General features: G+C 48.2%; 1 protein-coding gene across 5 annotated transcripts in view; it reads right to left on the bottom strand.

Moving 5' to 3' along the window:
- Positions 1 to 4,011: 4,011 nt before the first annotated feature.
- The window catches only part of MECR (mitochondrial trans-2-enoyl-CoA reductase), a 30,280-nt gene continuing 17,767 nt past the window's right edge, over positions 4,012 to 16,524 (bottom strand). For 3 of the 5 annotated variants that reach the window (XM_033115197.1, XM_033115199.1, XM_033115198.1), the window contains exons 4-10: positions 14,693 to 14,836; positions 11,695 to 11,797; positions 10,526 to 10,628; positions 8,868 to 8,941; positions 6,503 to 6,563; positions 6,286 to 6,358; positions 4,018 to 4,859 (exon numbers count right to left, since the gene is read on the bottom strand). In XM_033115197.1, the coding sequence (XP_032971088.1) occupies positions 4,702 to 4,859; positions 6,286 to 6,358; positions 6,503 to 6,563; positions 8,868 to 8,941; positions 10,526 to 10,628; positions 11,695 to 11,797; positions 14,693 to 14,836 (716 nt within the window). In that variant the 3' untranslated portion in view covers positions 4,018 to 4,701. Of the gene's footprint in view, positions 4,860 to 6,285; positions 6,359 to 6,502; positions 6,564 to 8,867; positions 8,942 to 10,525; positions 10,629 to 11,694; positions 11,798 to 14,692; positions 14,837 to 16,524 lie in introns of all 5 variants that reach the window. The other 2 variants (XM_033115195.1, XM_033115196.1) reach the window with 2 other exon arrangements.

Raw genomic sequence — 16,524 nt, forward strand, 5'->3', positions numbered from 1 at the left:
AAGCGTGAGGATCGTAATATTCTTAAGAACTAGCACTAACCTTGGTTGTCATATGATTTGCTCAGTGTATTGTACAGATGGGAAAGAGCCCCACAGAGGGGAAATGCCTGTCTCCAAAACCTGCTCCTCCTCTGGAGTTCCCTAACTCAGGGAGTGGCACCTCTAACCAGCAAGGTGCCAAAGTTGAACCTTCAACTACCACATTCAGTTTGTCCTGTTGATTTTTCCTTCTAAATATTCACGGATCTATTCACTTCACTCCCACTTATAAGCTACTCGTCATATTCACATCGGGGCTTTTTAAGCGTGCTGTTCCCTGATTGGAATATAGGTGGATCCTTCTTATTCACGCCTCAGACTTTCCTAGTCCACCTTATCTCAAGTAGCCCCTTTCACTATATCACTGCATTTGTTTTCAAAGCACTTACCACATTCTATAATTAATCTGTTTATCTACTCACTTGTTCACTCTCTTTTCCTCCACTAGAATGTAAGTTTCTCTGTATCAGAGGCTGTACTTTTTGTCTCCTGCTGTATCCCTAGCACTTACGACAGTGCTTTTCAAATAATGCGTGTTCAAAATATTTACTGAATGAATAAGTGAATAATCTGGACTACTTCAGTGGCCTCCTGATTTCTCCCTTTTTTTTTTCCATGCCTCTCCATGAAATATAGATGCAAGGAAATCTGAACTCTCATTTCATTGACACATTAATTATCATTGTACAAAATCAAGGAATCCTGAGGAAAGAGGGCAGTCAAGGCCAACTGTGGGGCCAAAAGAATTGGGACTGACTGGTATGGTGACCAGACAGGATCAGGGCACCTGGTGTCTGGTGCCAGGCTTGCTGCCTGCTATGACCTTGAGCAACTCACCTCAACTGACCTTGAGCAGGTGACGTGGTGGTATTAAAATCTCAATGACATAGAGAAATTGTAAAAATCAAATGAAGATGCACGTATAAGTGCTTGTACACTGCAAAGGTTAGGGACGTACAGAAAGCTTTCTTCCCTTTCAGAGGATGCCAATGTCTTCTTCCCACTTCTCTTCCCAGGATTTTGCTGCCTTCAGATGCAGGCAGATGCTGTGCCAGGACTGAGTCCCACTTCTCCACCATCTCTAGTTGCTCTGGCTCGCCCAGTGTCCTACCTAGGGCATGGCACTTGCCAATCAGCATGGGATGGGTACTACTGAGAGCTTCCAAGGCACAAAGACAGGGATGCCTGGCACACATAGGTTGATGCAAGAACCTTTTTTCTTCTGGGCCTCAGTGTTTCCCTTAGGAAAGCAGGCTTAATTATCTCACCTCCCAAGACAAAAAGATAGTCATGAATACTATGGCAGTGGCTGTAGGTAGTCGCAGGGTGGATGCTCCCAGAAGACAGCAGGGAGAGCCAGAGTCACTTAGCCTCAGGATTCCAGGTGTGCCCAAGCTTTCCTGTAGGAGGTAATGCCTGTTTGTCTTCTTTTAGTCAGGACTCCAGGTGTGCCCAAGCTTTCCTGTAGGAGGTAATGCCTGTTTGTTTTCTTTTAGTCTCTCGGAGCCAAAGCTTCCTCCTTTAGCCATTAAAAAGGATATTGTTTACTTAGTATGCCAGACGAGCTATCCCAACCTCACAGAGAGATGATTCAGCCTGAACATTAAAAACAATCTCCTATACTCGTAAAGTATGGGAAAGACAATCCTTTTTTAAGTCAGATTCTCTTTTGATGTTTCTGTCTCAGTCTCCTTTCCTCTGCTGGCCTCTTAAATATTGCTAATCCCTATGTTGGTCTTCAACATTTAGGGAGATTTTACTTATCTGCAATTCAGAAGCCTGGGAATTTCTGTTTTTTTGTTTTTCTTTAGTGCCTTCCTTCTCCAAATTGTCCCCCAACCAGCTTTTCCAAAGCACAGTTTTGATCTTCTGGCTCAGCAATCGTTTGTTCCCACTGCCAATGGGATAAAGTCCACGTTCCTTAGCTGGGAATCACAAACTGCCACAATTCACTTTTCCAGCTTCATATTGATTGACTTGATGTCAATATAAATTAAATCATAGACTATGTATCAGTTATGATTAGGTTCAGAGAAAGCCCAAACATTAGGGGGTAAAACAACATAGAAGCTTGTTTCTGAAGTAAAATTTATTTCTCAAGTCCCGTGGTGGACAGTCGGGGCTCCTGGGTGTCAGGGACCCAGGCTCCTGAGATCTCATTGCTGTTCCATTCTTAACACAACCCAAGATGGCTATGCAAATTCCAGGAATACTGTTTGCATCCCAGCCAGGAGCAAGGTGGCAGGGGAAGAAAAAGTACAGGATAGATGCCAGCTATATTTTAGATTCCTAAGAAACCGATACCTACCACCTCTGCTCACATCACAAGGGACAGACCTTGTCTGCTGCAAGGGTGGCAGGGAAAGCAATGTTTATTCCAGCTTACCATGTATCCAACTAAAAGTCATCAGTTTTAATTCTTTGGAAGAAAATGGGTATTTGGGGAAAATGAGAAGATTCAAACATAAATGTCCTGCCTCCATAACTTTGCTTAATCTGGTCCTTTATAGTCTGTAATGCGTGTCTCTCTTCCCTGAGAAAACAATAATCATCCGTTAAAGCCCAGCCTGAATGTCACCTCCAGGCCCCTAGCGGTACCGTGTCAGGACATTTTGCAGAGCCCTCCACATGGTCTCTAACCATGGACCTTCTTCCTGTCTGCCTCCTCTGAGTCTATACCAGGGGCCTGCTCCTTCTCCATGGCTGCAGGCTCATCACTCCCATCAAGCACAACTCTGTGGACTTCCCCAGAAGAACCTAATCTTAACTGGCACACCTGTAGCCTTTGGGGAGCCCCCTCCTCTCCCTCTCAGGCTTTTCTCACTAGCCCACATTGGCCATCTGTACAAATCATCTGTCCCACTAACCTTGAGAAAAGAGGATGGGGGATGGGAGGGACTTGGGTGAATTGGGGCTGATCCTGTGCCCAGGCGTACAAGGTGGCAAATCTTATCCAGAGGGCACCCGCTGACCTGCCCCAACCCCAGGCTGAAACCAAGTCCTTTCTCCAGAGGACACACAAGATGCTCCCAAAGGCAAGAGGGTCATGACGGGAGCCTGTGTACGTGCTGGTCTGCAACTAAACCTGAGTGTACCCTGGCCCTTCCGGGCCAGTTTGTCCACAGCACCCCACTGCTTAACACCCCCGAGTGCATCCCCTGATCTTGAGCGTAAGTCCTGATTTTGTGACCCTTCCTGCTCTGGCCCCTGCCCACTGTTCCCACCTCAGTCTTCACATTTCCACCACTGTCTTAAGCAGCGGCTATGCTCACCTACGGGAAGTTCCCCGAGTGCCAGGCTCTTTCGGGGCTCCAAACTCTCACATGGGCTGTTGGCTTTGCTTGGTCCACCTTTTCCTGCTAGGCCTTCGAGATTTGCTGTGACCACACTTCCTCAGGGAAGCCTTCCTTAAACTCTCAGGCAGAGCTGCAGTGTCCCCTCAGCCCCGGGAACACCTCTGGATCTGTCCTTAGTATACCGTAAAGGTCTATCCCCTGCACTAGGCTCAGCAACTAGAGGGCCAGCCCAAATTTCTCACGGGCACCCTTAGTCTCAAGCACCCAGTAAGGCACCCAGTAAGCACTCCTGAACGAGGCTCTTGAGCTAAGGGACAGAGGGCCAGGTGATAAGGGAGACATCCCAAAGTCTCTAGTTCTTTGCTTTGGGTGAGTGAAGCAACACCAAAGTCACATAATGTCGAACTCTCCTCTTTGAACAAAGCTACATTGTGCAGGGCCCACTTTTAAGCCTCACCTCAGGCAGGCAGCGACGCCAGGCCTAGGAGAAGACCTCAGGTACGCTCTCTCAGCATCTCACACGTGTCTTCTGAGGCACACTGATCACTCTGGTAACTATTGTGGGGCTACAGGTTTAACGCAGGGTTTCTCAGTGGCATTTGGGGCTGGAAAATTCTTTGTTGAGGGAGCTGACCTGTGCACTGTAGGGTGTTTGGCAGCATCACTGTCCTCTGCCCACTACCTGCCAGCAGCACCCACTCGATGATGACAACCCAAAATGTCTCCAGACGTTATCAAATGTCCCCTGGGGGTAAAATGACCTCAGGTGGAGAACGCCCACTGTAACATGTCCCCCAGTCAGCAGGGACGTTCCATGAGGTGGTCCAGCCACCTGAGACCATATTTCCTCGGTTCCTCAGCCTGGCTCCCCGAGGCGGCTGATCCTTCCCCCTACCCCGGACTAAGCTGCACACCACCTGAGAATGAGTCAAACCTTCTTTGTTGGAAGATTCTCCTCTGTGGCCTTGGACGGCTTGAGGGCCAAGATCGCGTCTCACTGGCTTTTGTACCTGCCAGGCCCACTTGTTTTGCTGTCAGGTATCAGGAAGGATTGGTCAGGGACAAATGGAGGACAGGCAAGGAGTGGGGGGCGCTTCTTAGTCCTGGGATATGGCAGGTGCGCAGCGATGGTCCTTCTCAACAGGGATGACTTCTGTTGGTTTTTGTTTTCAGGAAGTTCAGACTTTATTAGATACCCCGAGGCTGGCCCTAGGGAAAGCCTTGGCTCGCTTCACAGCCCTCCTAGTGAAAACTGACAGTGAGGAGAGGAGCAGCCTGGGGAAGGATACGGGCCCTGCCTGAGGGGCCAGAACCAGTCCTGCTGCTCTGTTTCCCCTCCCACTTCACTCTGGCTCCTCGGGGATTATCACATGGTGAAAATCTGCTTTGAAGACACGAAGGGCTGCATTGAGGTTTCCAAGGCATGCTGGTAGTCCTGCAGGGGGACCTCGGAGCAGGCGGGGGCCGTAAGCTGGCCTCGGCGGATGAGATCACACAGTGTGAAGATCAGCTCCTTGAACTGGTCTGTAGGAGGTTGGAGGAAGTCAGACGGGAGCAGCAGGAGGGCTTGGCAAGATGGCACCAGTGTCACCCCTGCTGGCAGGAGCTGGTGCTGAACTCCAGGAAAGCCTCAAGAGCCCAGGGCTTGGCCACAGATAGGGTGGCTGTGGAGGCAGCCTGTGGAGGCTGTGGATTCCCCCACCTGTGTTCAGGACAGTGAGGGCCAGGGTGGGGACAGAGGAACATGGGGAGTGGCCCCAGGAGCTGGTGGACAGGCAGAGTGGTGGCTAAAATGGCTCAGACCCACAGAATCTGACTGGGGTGTAATCTGGAGGCCTGACTGCGGGAGGGGCAGGATTACTGTGAGGCAGGGAAGCCAGAAGAGGCCCAGGGAGGGAGGTGGGTGTGCCGGGCACACCAACTGACGCGGAACAAATGAGCTTTGCTCAGGAGAAGGAGCTCTCCTTTCCGTGGGGGCCCAAGACTCCCTGAGAAGCCCACGAGGTGAGGCCACCAGCATCGTCTCCCACTAAGGACCCAATGTGGTACAGGGAGACGAGAAGTGAAGGCCTTAGCTAGGAAGTGCTTTTTCATAGACATTAATTACCTCGACATTCAAACCTAATCATATCCCCTGCTTAAAACACTTCAATGGCTCCCTAATTGCCTTTAAAATAGGGTCTAAACACCTTTTGTAATCTGGTCACAATCAGTCTGTCTGGCTTCCCACTCTCTCTGACAGGCTTTCATACATGCTATTTTTTCTGCTTGACACACCTCATTCACGCCACCCCTTTCCTCCCCTTCACTTTGATAACTCCATGTTATTCTTCAGTCTCAGCTAGGGGGCAGGGGGTGTCACTCTCTGGGGAGCCAGTCCTCCAGGAGAGGAAGAACAGTGTACTGGCTCAGGTTCTGGAGTCAGAGAGACTAGCTGTTCACATCCTGGCTGCACTACTCCCTGGGTGGGGTGACTCTGGCCCAGCTACTTAACTACTCTGAACCTCAGTTTCTTCCTCTGTCAAAAAGGGATAACAATACTTTAAACTCTTACGACATTTACTGAGGCAGAGGTGAAGTAACTTGTCTAGGTCCAATAGTGAGGCTAGGCAGAACCCATAACCATGGATGGCAGGGGCAGGATTGGAACCCAGGCAGGCTGGCTCCAGCGTTTGCTCTCCGTGCTTGGCCATCTCCCACGGCAGTCTTCCCCACTGTTGGCTGCTCAGGACGGGCAGTGTCCACCTCGTTCAATGCTGTGTCCTCAAGGACTGGCCCACTTTAGTCCAGTTATATGCTGACTGTAGCTGTAGTTAGAGGCTGTTTGCCTCTAGCCTGTGGTGGGGCTGGGGCTCTAGTCACCTCAGCAGGGCTCAGGGTGGCTGGTCACTTCAGCAGTAGGCAGTGACCTCTTGTATGACCCTTGGTAATGGGGCTATCACCCACTCACCTAGACTGTGGTCCTTCTTCCACTGGGACATCCAAAAGCCCCGAAGTTTGAGATCCTTAAAAATGAGTAGGCTCTGTGGACACAGGAAGGACATACTGGGGCTCTGAGGGCAAGGACATCAGACACACTTAAGGTGCACATTCCTCCCACAGGGATGGGGCAGTGCCTGAGGATAGACCACTGTGGTGTCCGCACCCCTGCCTCCCCCCAAGCTTACCACAGGAGCTGTGACGGGCTGCTTGGCCATCCCCCCATAGGTCACCATGGTTCCTCCAGGCCTGAAAAGTCAGAGAGAACAGAGTGGGTACAGGCAGAATCGGAACCATTCTGGAACCCACCACAGCGCTTCTATTATAACCCTGGAATCTAAACCTTGCTTTCAGAATCCCTGGGAAGGGTCCAAAAATACAGATTCCTAGGTCTAACCTCAGACCTAATGAACCAGGAGGCAAGGATCAATATTGAAAACAACAATCCCCGTCCAGACAACCTGGACATTTAGGCAAAGCCGAACCACCCAGTCAGGCTTTGATGAGGGGTTGCAAAGAAGCGAGCTCTGCCGAGAAAAGCCCAAGGCCTGAGTTTGGTCCGGCTGTACTCCACTTGTAGGTGTGCACCTAGGGGCGTGGCAGGGGCGTGGATCCCGGTGGTCGCCTCTCCTCTACATGCATGCAGAGGGTCAGAGAGAGGAAGTAGCTGCAGGCAGGAATGGTGTGGCGGGCGTAGAGGAAGAAGGCGACTGTCCTCGCACTGCAAGAGGGGCCTTGCCGGGACCTGCTGCCTGAAACCCACACACACCCTGGCAAGCACACAGGAGAGAGGCTCATATGAATTTTAAAATCTAGTAAGTTTCACATGCTCGACTTGCCCTGTGTTCCCCTCCCTACTACCTGGATATCTTTGGAGTTCGTGGATCAAGGATGAGAGTGGAGACCTTGTAAACTACAAAATGGAAGTGGCTGTGCAAGGCAGGTGACTTTTTGTCTCTGAAGCTGGTGGGTGGTGTGGTCTTAATTTCCTTTCAACTGCCACCTGTTCCAGAAAGTGGCTCCTGGGGAGATGAAGCCCTCCCTACCTGTCCCCACTGCACTTCAGCTAATCAGAATCATTAACATTTACTGGGTGTTTACTACCGTGTTTCCCTGAAAATAAGTCCTCACCGGAAAATAAGCCCTAGCATGATTTTTCAGGACGACATCCCTTGAACATAAGCCCTAATGTGTCTTTTGGAGCAAAAATTAATATAAGACCTGGTCTTATTTTCGGGGAAACACGGTATGTGCCCGGCACAGGTCTGAGCACTTTACATGCAATGGCTCCGTGAATCCTCACTGTAACCCCAAGGAAGCATTTAATTACCCTCATTTTGCAGATGAGAAAATTGAAGCCCATCTCTCATTTGTATAGCGATTTATGCCTCACCTCAGTGTTCCTCAGACTAAACTTCTGAGGCAGAAAGGGTTTATATCCCCCCACTTTACAGGCAAAGAGACTGAGGCCTGGATATTTTTTCACGCACTGCCTAACTTTTCAAAGGTCCGCAGCTAGTAAGTAGCAGAGCTGGGACTAGAAGCCGGCCTTTCTGACTCCAATGCCTATGCTGTAACCACCACACAAGTTTCCTCCTACAAGTGACATGGGGACTGCCCTGGAGGCTGCTGGGAGGAGGGCTGAAGAGGTGTGCTCACAATAACTCACGGACAAGCCTGGCTCTGCCGCTTCCTAGACCGTAGGTAGGTAATTAGCCAATCTGGGCCTCCCTCCTACAAACAGGGATAGGAACGTCTAGGTGGTTGAGGGAGGGGTAAATCAAGCACTCTGCACAGAGTCCGGTGCACGGTAAACACTCAGTGATTGATATCACGACTCTTTGACCACCTGACTCATCTTCCCTTCTAGCCTGAGATCTAGAGGGTTCTCCCCGTGTCTCGGCCATCTCTGAATCACGTAGCTAGTGAGTGCTAGCAAATATGTGTTAACGAATGCTGTGTAGAAATGGGAGTCCAGCTTTAGCTGGGAATGTTCTTGCAGGTGCCCTTCAGCTCGAGAAGTTCATAGTAAAGGAAAGAAGAGTGGAAGGACATGCACCGTTACCATTGCCAACAGTGCTTATCCCCCTTGGTGGTGGGATGATAGGTAACTTCGATTCTTTAAGTTTTCCTTTGTACTTTTATATGCTTTCAAAATGTTTTCTAATAAGCACACGTTACCTCTAAAATTAGAATCTGGTTTTAAAAGCTCATAAAAAATCTCAAAAACTCACAAGCTAGGACTAAGTGACTTTTTAAGATGCCCCTAGGTTATGAATCCTTAATCAATGCCCTATCACAGAGCCTAGCAGTCTACTTCTGGGGTCCGTTGGACAAATAAAGCCAGATGGGCCTCTCAGTCACCTATAAAGGAGGTGGCTGAGAAAGGAAGTGCCCAGATGACTATGACGTAACTGGTCCCAGCTTCCTACTCAGGGTCGTGCTGACCTGGCCTTGGCTCGCATTGGCCATTGGGACTGGTCATTTGGTGGTCCTCTAGCTAAAGAACTGAAGGGCACCGGCGCACAGGATCTGCAGGGTCGAGTGACTTACGCTAAGTGCCGTAGCAGCTCTGTGGAGCTTTTCCCACCGACACAGTTGAGAGCAAGCCGCGGCTGGGGCACGTCCTGGAAAACAAGGAATCTGCAGTGAGGGAGCGATCACTCTAGTTGTGGGGTTTGAAGCTGCAACAAACAGCACCTCCCTGGCCCACATGCTGTGTCGGAGGAGGGAGTGAGAAAACATATATTCATACTTTCCAACTCCCTTTTTTCTCTGCCCCAGAAGAGCCTTTTCTTTACCCACCTAATCCTGTTATCTGTTTTGGGGTTTTGTTCAAAACTCCCCTCCTCTGGGAAGGAATAGACAAAGAGCATCTACAGTCCATTTCGAAGGACTTCATTTCCCCCGAGCGTGCCTCTTCTCAGCACTTAGAACTCCGCTTATATCAGACTGTTGATCTACTGCTTCAGAAATGTTCTCAAGAGGCGTGTGTGTTTGGTCCCTCCAGAGCTCAGTGAAAAGAGGCTGTGGTTTGGTCACTTACTAGGTGTACTAGAGGTTCTGGTTACTGAGAGGTTTTGGAAGGTTAAGAGGTGCTGAGTTTGGAGAGACCTGGGGCCAGCCCTGACTCCCCACTTATAACTCTGTCAACTAGTTTACCTTTTCTGAATCTATAAATAGATAAATCTGATCTATAAAATAGATAGCACCTACTTTGCAGAGTTTCCTGATCTATAAAATAGATAGCACCTACTTTGCAGAGTTTTATAGGATTATCAGATAAAATGTAAGATAACGTACTTAGGAAATGTTACTGTATTTTGCCGTGTAAAATGCATACTTTTTTGCTCAAATTTGTGAGGGAAAAATAAGGATGCACATTATACATGGGCAGTATTAATTCCGTGTCTATATAAATGTTTTTAATTCTTTTATTTATGCTTATGAATTAAAAGTGTAACTCTAGAAATCAATAACGATATCCATATGCAAAATAATACCCTGGAGTACAATAATTGGTTTTGTTGAACTTACGATGAACCTGCAACGAGGAAGAGTTCTTAGGGTTCTTGGCCTTCTGTGATGCGTAAATACCATAAATTTGTTACCAGTACATAAAATTTCTTGTACCTTGTATCTGTTTTTGTGTCTTGTAATTATTTGTTACATAAAATTTCTTGTACCATAATATGTTAAAAACTAAATGGTAAAATTCCTTTACAATACAAAAACAAGTACCTAAAAATAAACAAATAAATATTTGAATTAAAAAATTAAAACAGAAGTTTTTCCCTGAACATTCGGGCCAAAAACGTGGGTGCACATTATATATGGGAGCGCATTATACATGGCAAAACACGGTACTTCTTTCTTTCTTTCCCTTCTCTGTGCCTCAGTTTCCTCAGATCCTGTCCCAGCTCTGATTTGCGCATTGGCTGTGTGGGTGATGTGGCCCACCACAACTATTCAAAACTGCCACTCATACAGGGTTTCCTAACCCCTGTCTTCTCTCCTGCCTCACTCAGGGCATCTGGGTACTTGATGCATGCTGTCCCCTGGCTAGGGCTGGGCTTTAGCCTTCCATTAAGACATGAAGGGAGGATGTAAAGAGGAACACTGGGGTGAGTCCCGAGCTTTTCTAGTTCAAGTCAACTTTCTTCAGGGAGGTGAGCACGGAATGGAGGTGCAATGTCCCTCATCCTAGGTACCTTAAAGAAGTTTTTCATCTCCGGCTTTCTTAGTTCTTCTTCTGTGATAACATGCTCAGCCCCCAGATTCTTCAGCCTGTCGGTCAGCTTCTGGAGCTCAGGTCTGGAAATCAAACACAGTCCTTGGTCACATCTGCTCACTTTCTCCATCGAAGTTTGCTAGGACCACTTTGCCACAGCTGTGAGAATGTGAGTTTCTCTTTGGCGGAAGCTGGGGTTGGGTTTAAGCCAGGCCTCAAGCAGGGGCTGGCCACTCAGTTTCATAATACGCCAGCATCTCTTGGCCTCAGTTTCCTCATTGGCACGAGAGAACTAGACCGGGTGATTTTTACAGCTCCTCCAAGTTCAAGGATGCTAGAAACCATCTGTGCCCAGGGAAAAGTCATTTCACTTCCTGACTTCTTCTACTGAAATGGCAAACTCCACTTCCTTTCTGCCCCCCTCTCTTTTCAAGGCGCTCTTGAGAGTGTTGTGCAAACACACTCCAGCCCAGGAGTGGCTCTGGGCCTCTGTGGCCAAGGCGAACAATATTTTTGTTAGCACAACTGAGGAGACGGAGAATTGAAGCGAGTATCAGTTCTCCTCCTAAGACTGGACTTCCAAGACAGACACGGCCACACTAGTGGACAATGAGGATTAGGAAAACTGGAAGATATGAGGGAAAGAGAGTAGGTCAGGAAACTGAGTCTCTTAATGACTTGCTGCGTCTCCCTGAGCAAATGCTTCCTTTCTCTGAAACTTCAGTTTCTTCATTTGTAAAACAGAGATGATAAACCTGCCCCATTTCCTTCAATCTGTATTTAGTGCACTTCAAAGTACCACACAAAATGCAAGGGAAAGGGGTCCCTGGTTAGACTGTTCACAGCAAGAATAATACAGCTTAAACCGCTCCCACGTACTTGTGAAAACATGGGGTTATCACAAGTCGAGAGTTTCAAAAACTCGTAGTGTCTCCGCCTCCTTCCTGCCCCCTTTACATTTCAAAAATTCACTCATCCTACTGCCAAAAGCCACCTGGACTTCATTTCTTGGGGCTGACTCATCCCTGAGCAAGTTGTGTCCTGCCCAGAGAGGAGGCCTGCTTAGACGAGGGAGCCATCTGGTGGAGACTCTGGGATGCGAGTTGGAAAGGCCCAAGCACTGATCTGGCCTTTGGCCTCCCCACGCACCTGTCACGGACCACATTGATGGTCCTCAGGCCCAGAGCAGCGGCGATCTGGATGACTGCTTGCCCCACTCCACTGTTGGATGCATTCTGGATGACAGAATCCCCTGTGGAGCCAGGAAGAGACCCGAGTCAGGCCCCGGAGACTTGAAATAGCTCAAGGGCTTCCAGCGTGACATCCTATTATATAAGGCAAAAGAGGGCGTGCTCAGACTCAAAGGGGACCCGGGATGGGGCTGCTGAGACCTTGGAGTGTTGCTCACTCTTCTCCCAATGACCCCAAACTTCTACAACACCCACAGTGCCTCCTAAGACTCAGCAACTCAGAGTCTATACTGGACATCATTTAGACCCTGCTGTATAAGTGACTGCATAGCCTTCATCAGCTTCCAATTTTTATGTCATCGTGTCTCTGCTTAGGTTTTATCTCTGGTGTACAATGCTTTTCTCTTTTTCTCTCTCCGTGTTGAAATCCTGTATATCCTTTGAAGCGTAGCAGTTGGCTTCCTTCATGAAGCCTTCCCAGATCCTCCCCTCCATGTACGCCCAGAGCACTCTGCGGGCGGGGGCGGGCGTCTCTATCAATATGCATGCTCTGCCTAATTTTATAGTTTGTTGCATATCGGTCCATTTGTATCAAGAGCTTGCAGCTTCTTGAGGGGAAGGCCATGCCTTCTTTTCCCTCTGTACTGCTTAATAAAGGCGCAGTGCCTTGCAATGGGATGAGAGCCCTACTGGAGAAACTGGCAGCCCCTGAAACAGTCCTACAGACAGTGTGTGGTCTAAGCCCAGGCCTTAACTTTAGTCAGTGGGAGAGGCAGTGAGGCATGTTTGGAAAAATGTGGGCTCTGGAATGAGATGGACCTGCTTCAGGGTGACTGTAGCTGAATGAGACGGGGCAAGTCACGGCCTCTTTGAACTGCCGTCTCCTCCCCATAAAACAGGGGTGCTATGAGCACCAGTCAGGATGCTCCTGATTACTCAGTGCCTTCATGTCCAAGAAGGTGCTCTAAGAAATGCTACGTAGGTTTTAAAAGGCAGCAGGGTCTGGTGCTAGAAACAGAGGACTTCCTGGAAGAAGAATGCCTGTTCTCCTTAGCTGGGGTCAGCATGTAGGATATATCCTCATTATGGGTTATAAAATCAAGGAAGTGGGTTGCAAGTAGCATTTTTTTTTTTTTTAATAGTTAAAATCGAGGAAAATAGAATACAAAATAGCAGAGTGCATCACACATAGTAAGGGTAAATACTGTTCCATGAAACTTTGCTTTCCATTATGTAATACATACAGAGGGTGCCAAAAAAATGTACACACACGTTAAGAAAGGAAAAAACTATTAAAATTGTAATACTCAAGATATACCAATAACAAAAGATGAATACAAGTCATGTGTATACATTTTTTGGCACCCCCAGTATGTATACACGTATACATGTATGTATATATGTGTATATATATATATATATATATATTTATGTACAGACACACACACACACATATATATTCATATACGTCTATGTACTGGATTTCAAGGTAAGTGTAATTCTCACTGTGGGTCAAGGTCCTAGGTTTAACATTGATCTAACCCAGGCCACAGCAGCCCCAAGGAAGAAAGTGGAGAGACGCCCTGTGGGCACCTTAGGTGGTGTCAGAACGCTGTGATGTGTCTACCACAGCGGTGGCCCAAATCAGGGGTGGCCTGAAGGGATGAGACACAGGTGACCAAAGTGTCTGCTGCACTGAGACTCGAGCCAGTATTCCTGGTCACACCTGCTGGCTTTCTCCACTGAAGGTTGCTAGGACTGGTCTGCCACAGCTGTGAGAATCAGCATTTCTCTTTGTGGGATGCTGGGATGGGTTTCCAGGCAGCCTTGGGCAGCACTGGCCACCTAAGTTTATCAGACTCCAACGTCTCTTGGCCTCAGTTTCCTCATCGGCATGACAGAGCTGGCCTGGGTGACTTCCCTGGCACTACCAGCTTGTAGATACACAGAGTGTGCAGGGTAACCCTCCCGCAAAGGGGCCTGAGAGTCGGTGGGTTTGGTGGGTAATTCTGAGGTGGGTTCTATGAGGGCTGTTAGCGGGCCACCCCAGCAGGACTGAGCCGCGGTCTCCACAGCAGTCCCCAGCTTCCCTGGCTTCTCCTTCTTCTCCGTTTCACTTGCCCACTCCCTCACTCCTGCTTCCTGGGATCCCCCCCCCACCCCGCAAACTGTCCCCCAGGCCATGTCTCAGGCTCTGCTTTCAGGGACCCCCAAATAAAACACCTGGTTTTGTCATTTCTGTGTTAAGTAATCTCATGCAAATAATTTACCTCTCTGGACATCCATTTCCTCACTTATAAAAAGGAAGACTAATAAAAGCAGCGGTTACTGCTTTGTACGCCAGGCCCCATGCTAAGTGTTACACTGCAGTGTTTCAGCTAATCCTCAGAATTCCTTATTCTCCATTTTACGGATGAAAAACCTGATGATTCGGGAGGTCACCTCATACAGTCAGTGAAAGGTGAAGCTGGACTTCAGACCCAGGTTGTTAGCCTGGGGCTTGAGCTCTCAACCAGTATCAATCTCACTGCACAGCTTTGACGATTTAATGGGGTAATGTGTGTAAAGGCACTTGTGTGAACTGGAAAGTGCTACATAAACGCTGAGGGAATTACTAACACTAAGTTCAGCATTTTATTGAAAACACAGGGACTGTGTCTGTCTTGTTTGGCTTTGTATCCCCAGGGCTTAGCGCAGCTTGATCGTTTTTTGCTGAATGACAGAATTCCATCCCCCGCGCTAGGAATGTGGTGGCCCTTCAGCAGTTTTCCAGGGTGCACTCCTCATGGGGTTTCAGCATGTTTTCTAGGAACCAAGGGAACATCTTTCTAAGCAAAAGCAACAACAACACACTCACCCAGTTAGGGGCCCGTCTTCCTTTGCACTAAGTTCCCATGGCCTCAGGGCCAGGATTTGGGTCACTCCCCAGTCAGGAGACACCGGCCTGCTCCTCCTACCTGGCCGCAGCTGCTCAAAGTCCATCAACATCCTGTAGGCCGTGCAAGGGTTGACACCCAGGGTGGCAGCACTCTGAAGAGGGATGTCACTCGGGACTGCCATCAGTGCTTCCTCGCTGAACACAGCCTCGGCCCGCCAGGTTCCTGAGTTGGGGAGGAGTCCAGGGCAGTGAGGAAGGACCGTGCTCCACACTCAACCCCAATCCACCCTCCTCAGTAAATGGGCTTCTAGGACAGCAGACTTCAAACAATGCTTAGAGAAACAAAATCTTGAAGTCCTTCTGAACGTCTTTGAGACCACAGGACAATTCAGTAAGGCAGATTTTTGTTATTCCCATGTTAGCTGCCATCAGAAGTAGTGCATGTCACCCAGCAGGTGGCTAAGGATCTCAAACTGTTGGACTCTGAGGGTAGGACAGTAACATCACCACCAGGGCAGGAGAAGCTGAAGAAGCCCCCATTTTCCTACTCGGTCCTCATTCTTCTCACCTAGGCCAGGTTGACTTGGCGTGAGATTATGGAAAAAAGCATGAAAGTAGAAGTTGAAGGCCTAGGTGTGGGACCTGGTCTGCTAGTTTGAGCAAATGCCTAAGTCACTGAGTGTTGGTTACTCTAATACATAAATGACACTGGCAAGGAAGAGCCCGACTGGCCTCCTTCAAGAGCTGTTGCATAAACCAAATGAGATAAGGGAAATGAAAAGATCTTGTAAACTGGTAGAAATGATCATTAACCCCCAGCCCACATCCCAGTTCTAAACAAGAGAATCATAAAATGTCAGTACTGAGAAGGCCCTTAAGAGTATAGAGTTTAACCCCCTCATTCAACAGGGCAGGAAAGTGAGGAGGTGACTTGCCCAAAGCTACCTGGGTCATCTGTGCTGCCTCTCTTCCACCTACAGATACCTGTCCTGCACCTACTGTGAGCCTGGCACTTGAACAACACAGACACGTCTCTTACTTTCATGGAGCTTTCATTCTAGTGGAGTAGAACAGGTGAGAAACCAACAAGCAAATACAATAATTATAAATTATAAATAGGGAGAGGAACAGTGGAGAGAATTACTTTAGATGGGAGTCAGGGAGGTAACAGGCTAAGAGTGAAAGGACAGAGATGCTAGCTGCTCAAAGAACATTCTAGGCAGAGGAGAAAGCACATCCAGAGACTCTGAGGCAGGGCAGATGCAAGAATGGCACTGGAAGAATACACACTGGAGGGTAGAGGGTGATGGGAAGAGTGATTTGAGATTTGGTTGATGTGTCAACGGCTAGATGAGTGTTATATGGAAGTTCATGATCTTGACCCACAGGAATCATGACTTATGTTGTAACTCAGTGTATATACATATATGAATATATATATATATCAGAAGCCAAATTTTCATGGAACAATATTTACCCTACCCTCTTATTCTTTCTTCTAGTATGCTTGATGTTAGCAAAAAAAAAAAAAAAAAAAAAAAAAAAAAAAAAAAAGTTTGCAACTCACTAGGTTGATTTAGCGAATGGGTCACAACATGCAGTCTGAAAAGCACAGGGCTCAGGGTCAGGGCAGGGAGAATGCATTTTATTTTAGTGAACGGGAAGCTTCTAATGAGCTTTAAGAGAAGTCTGAGGCAATCGGATTTATGCTTTAAGACCATGTTGTTGTTGTGTGGAAAAGATGGTGGGGTGACGAGGGGCAGAGTGGAAATGGAGAGGCCCAATCAGGAGGCTTTTGGAGGGGCTGGGATGTAAGAGGATGGTTGCTTAGACCAAGACTTCAGCAGTGGGGATGAAGACAAGTAGATGGCTTTGAGTTATGTTTTGAAGGTGGAATCAACAGGGTTGATG

Source organism: Rhinolophus ferrumequinum, chromosome 9, assembly GCF_004115265.2.
Source record: "Rhinolophus ferrumequinum isolate MPI-CBG mRhiFer1 chromosome 9, mRhiFer1_v1.p, whole genome shotgun sequence".
Taxonomy (NCBI): Eukaryota; Metazoa; Chordata; class Mammalia; order Chiroptera; family Rhinolophidae; genus Rhinolophus; species Rhinolophus ferrumequinum.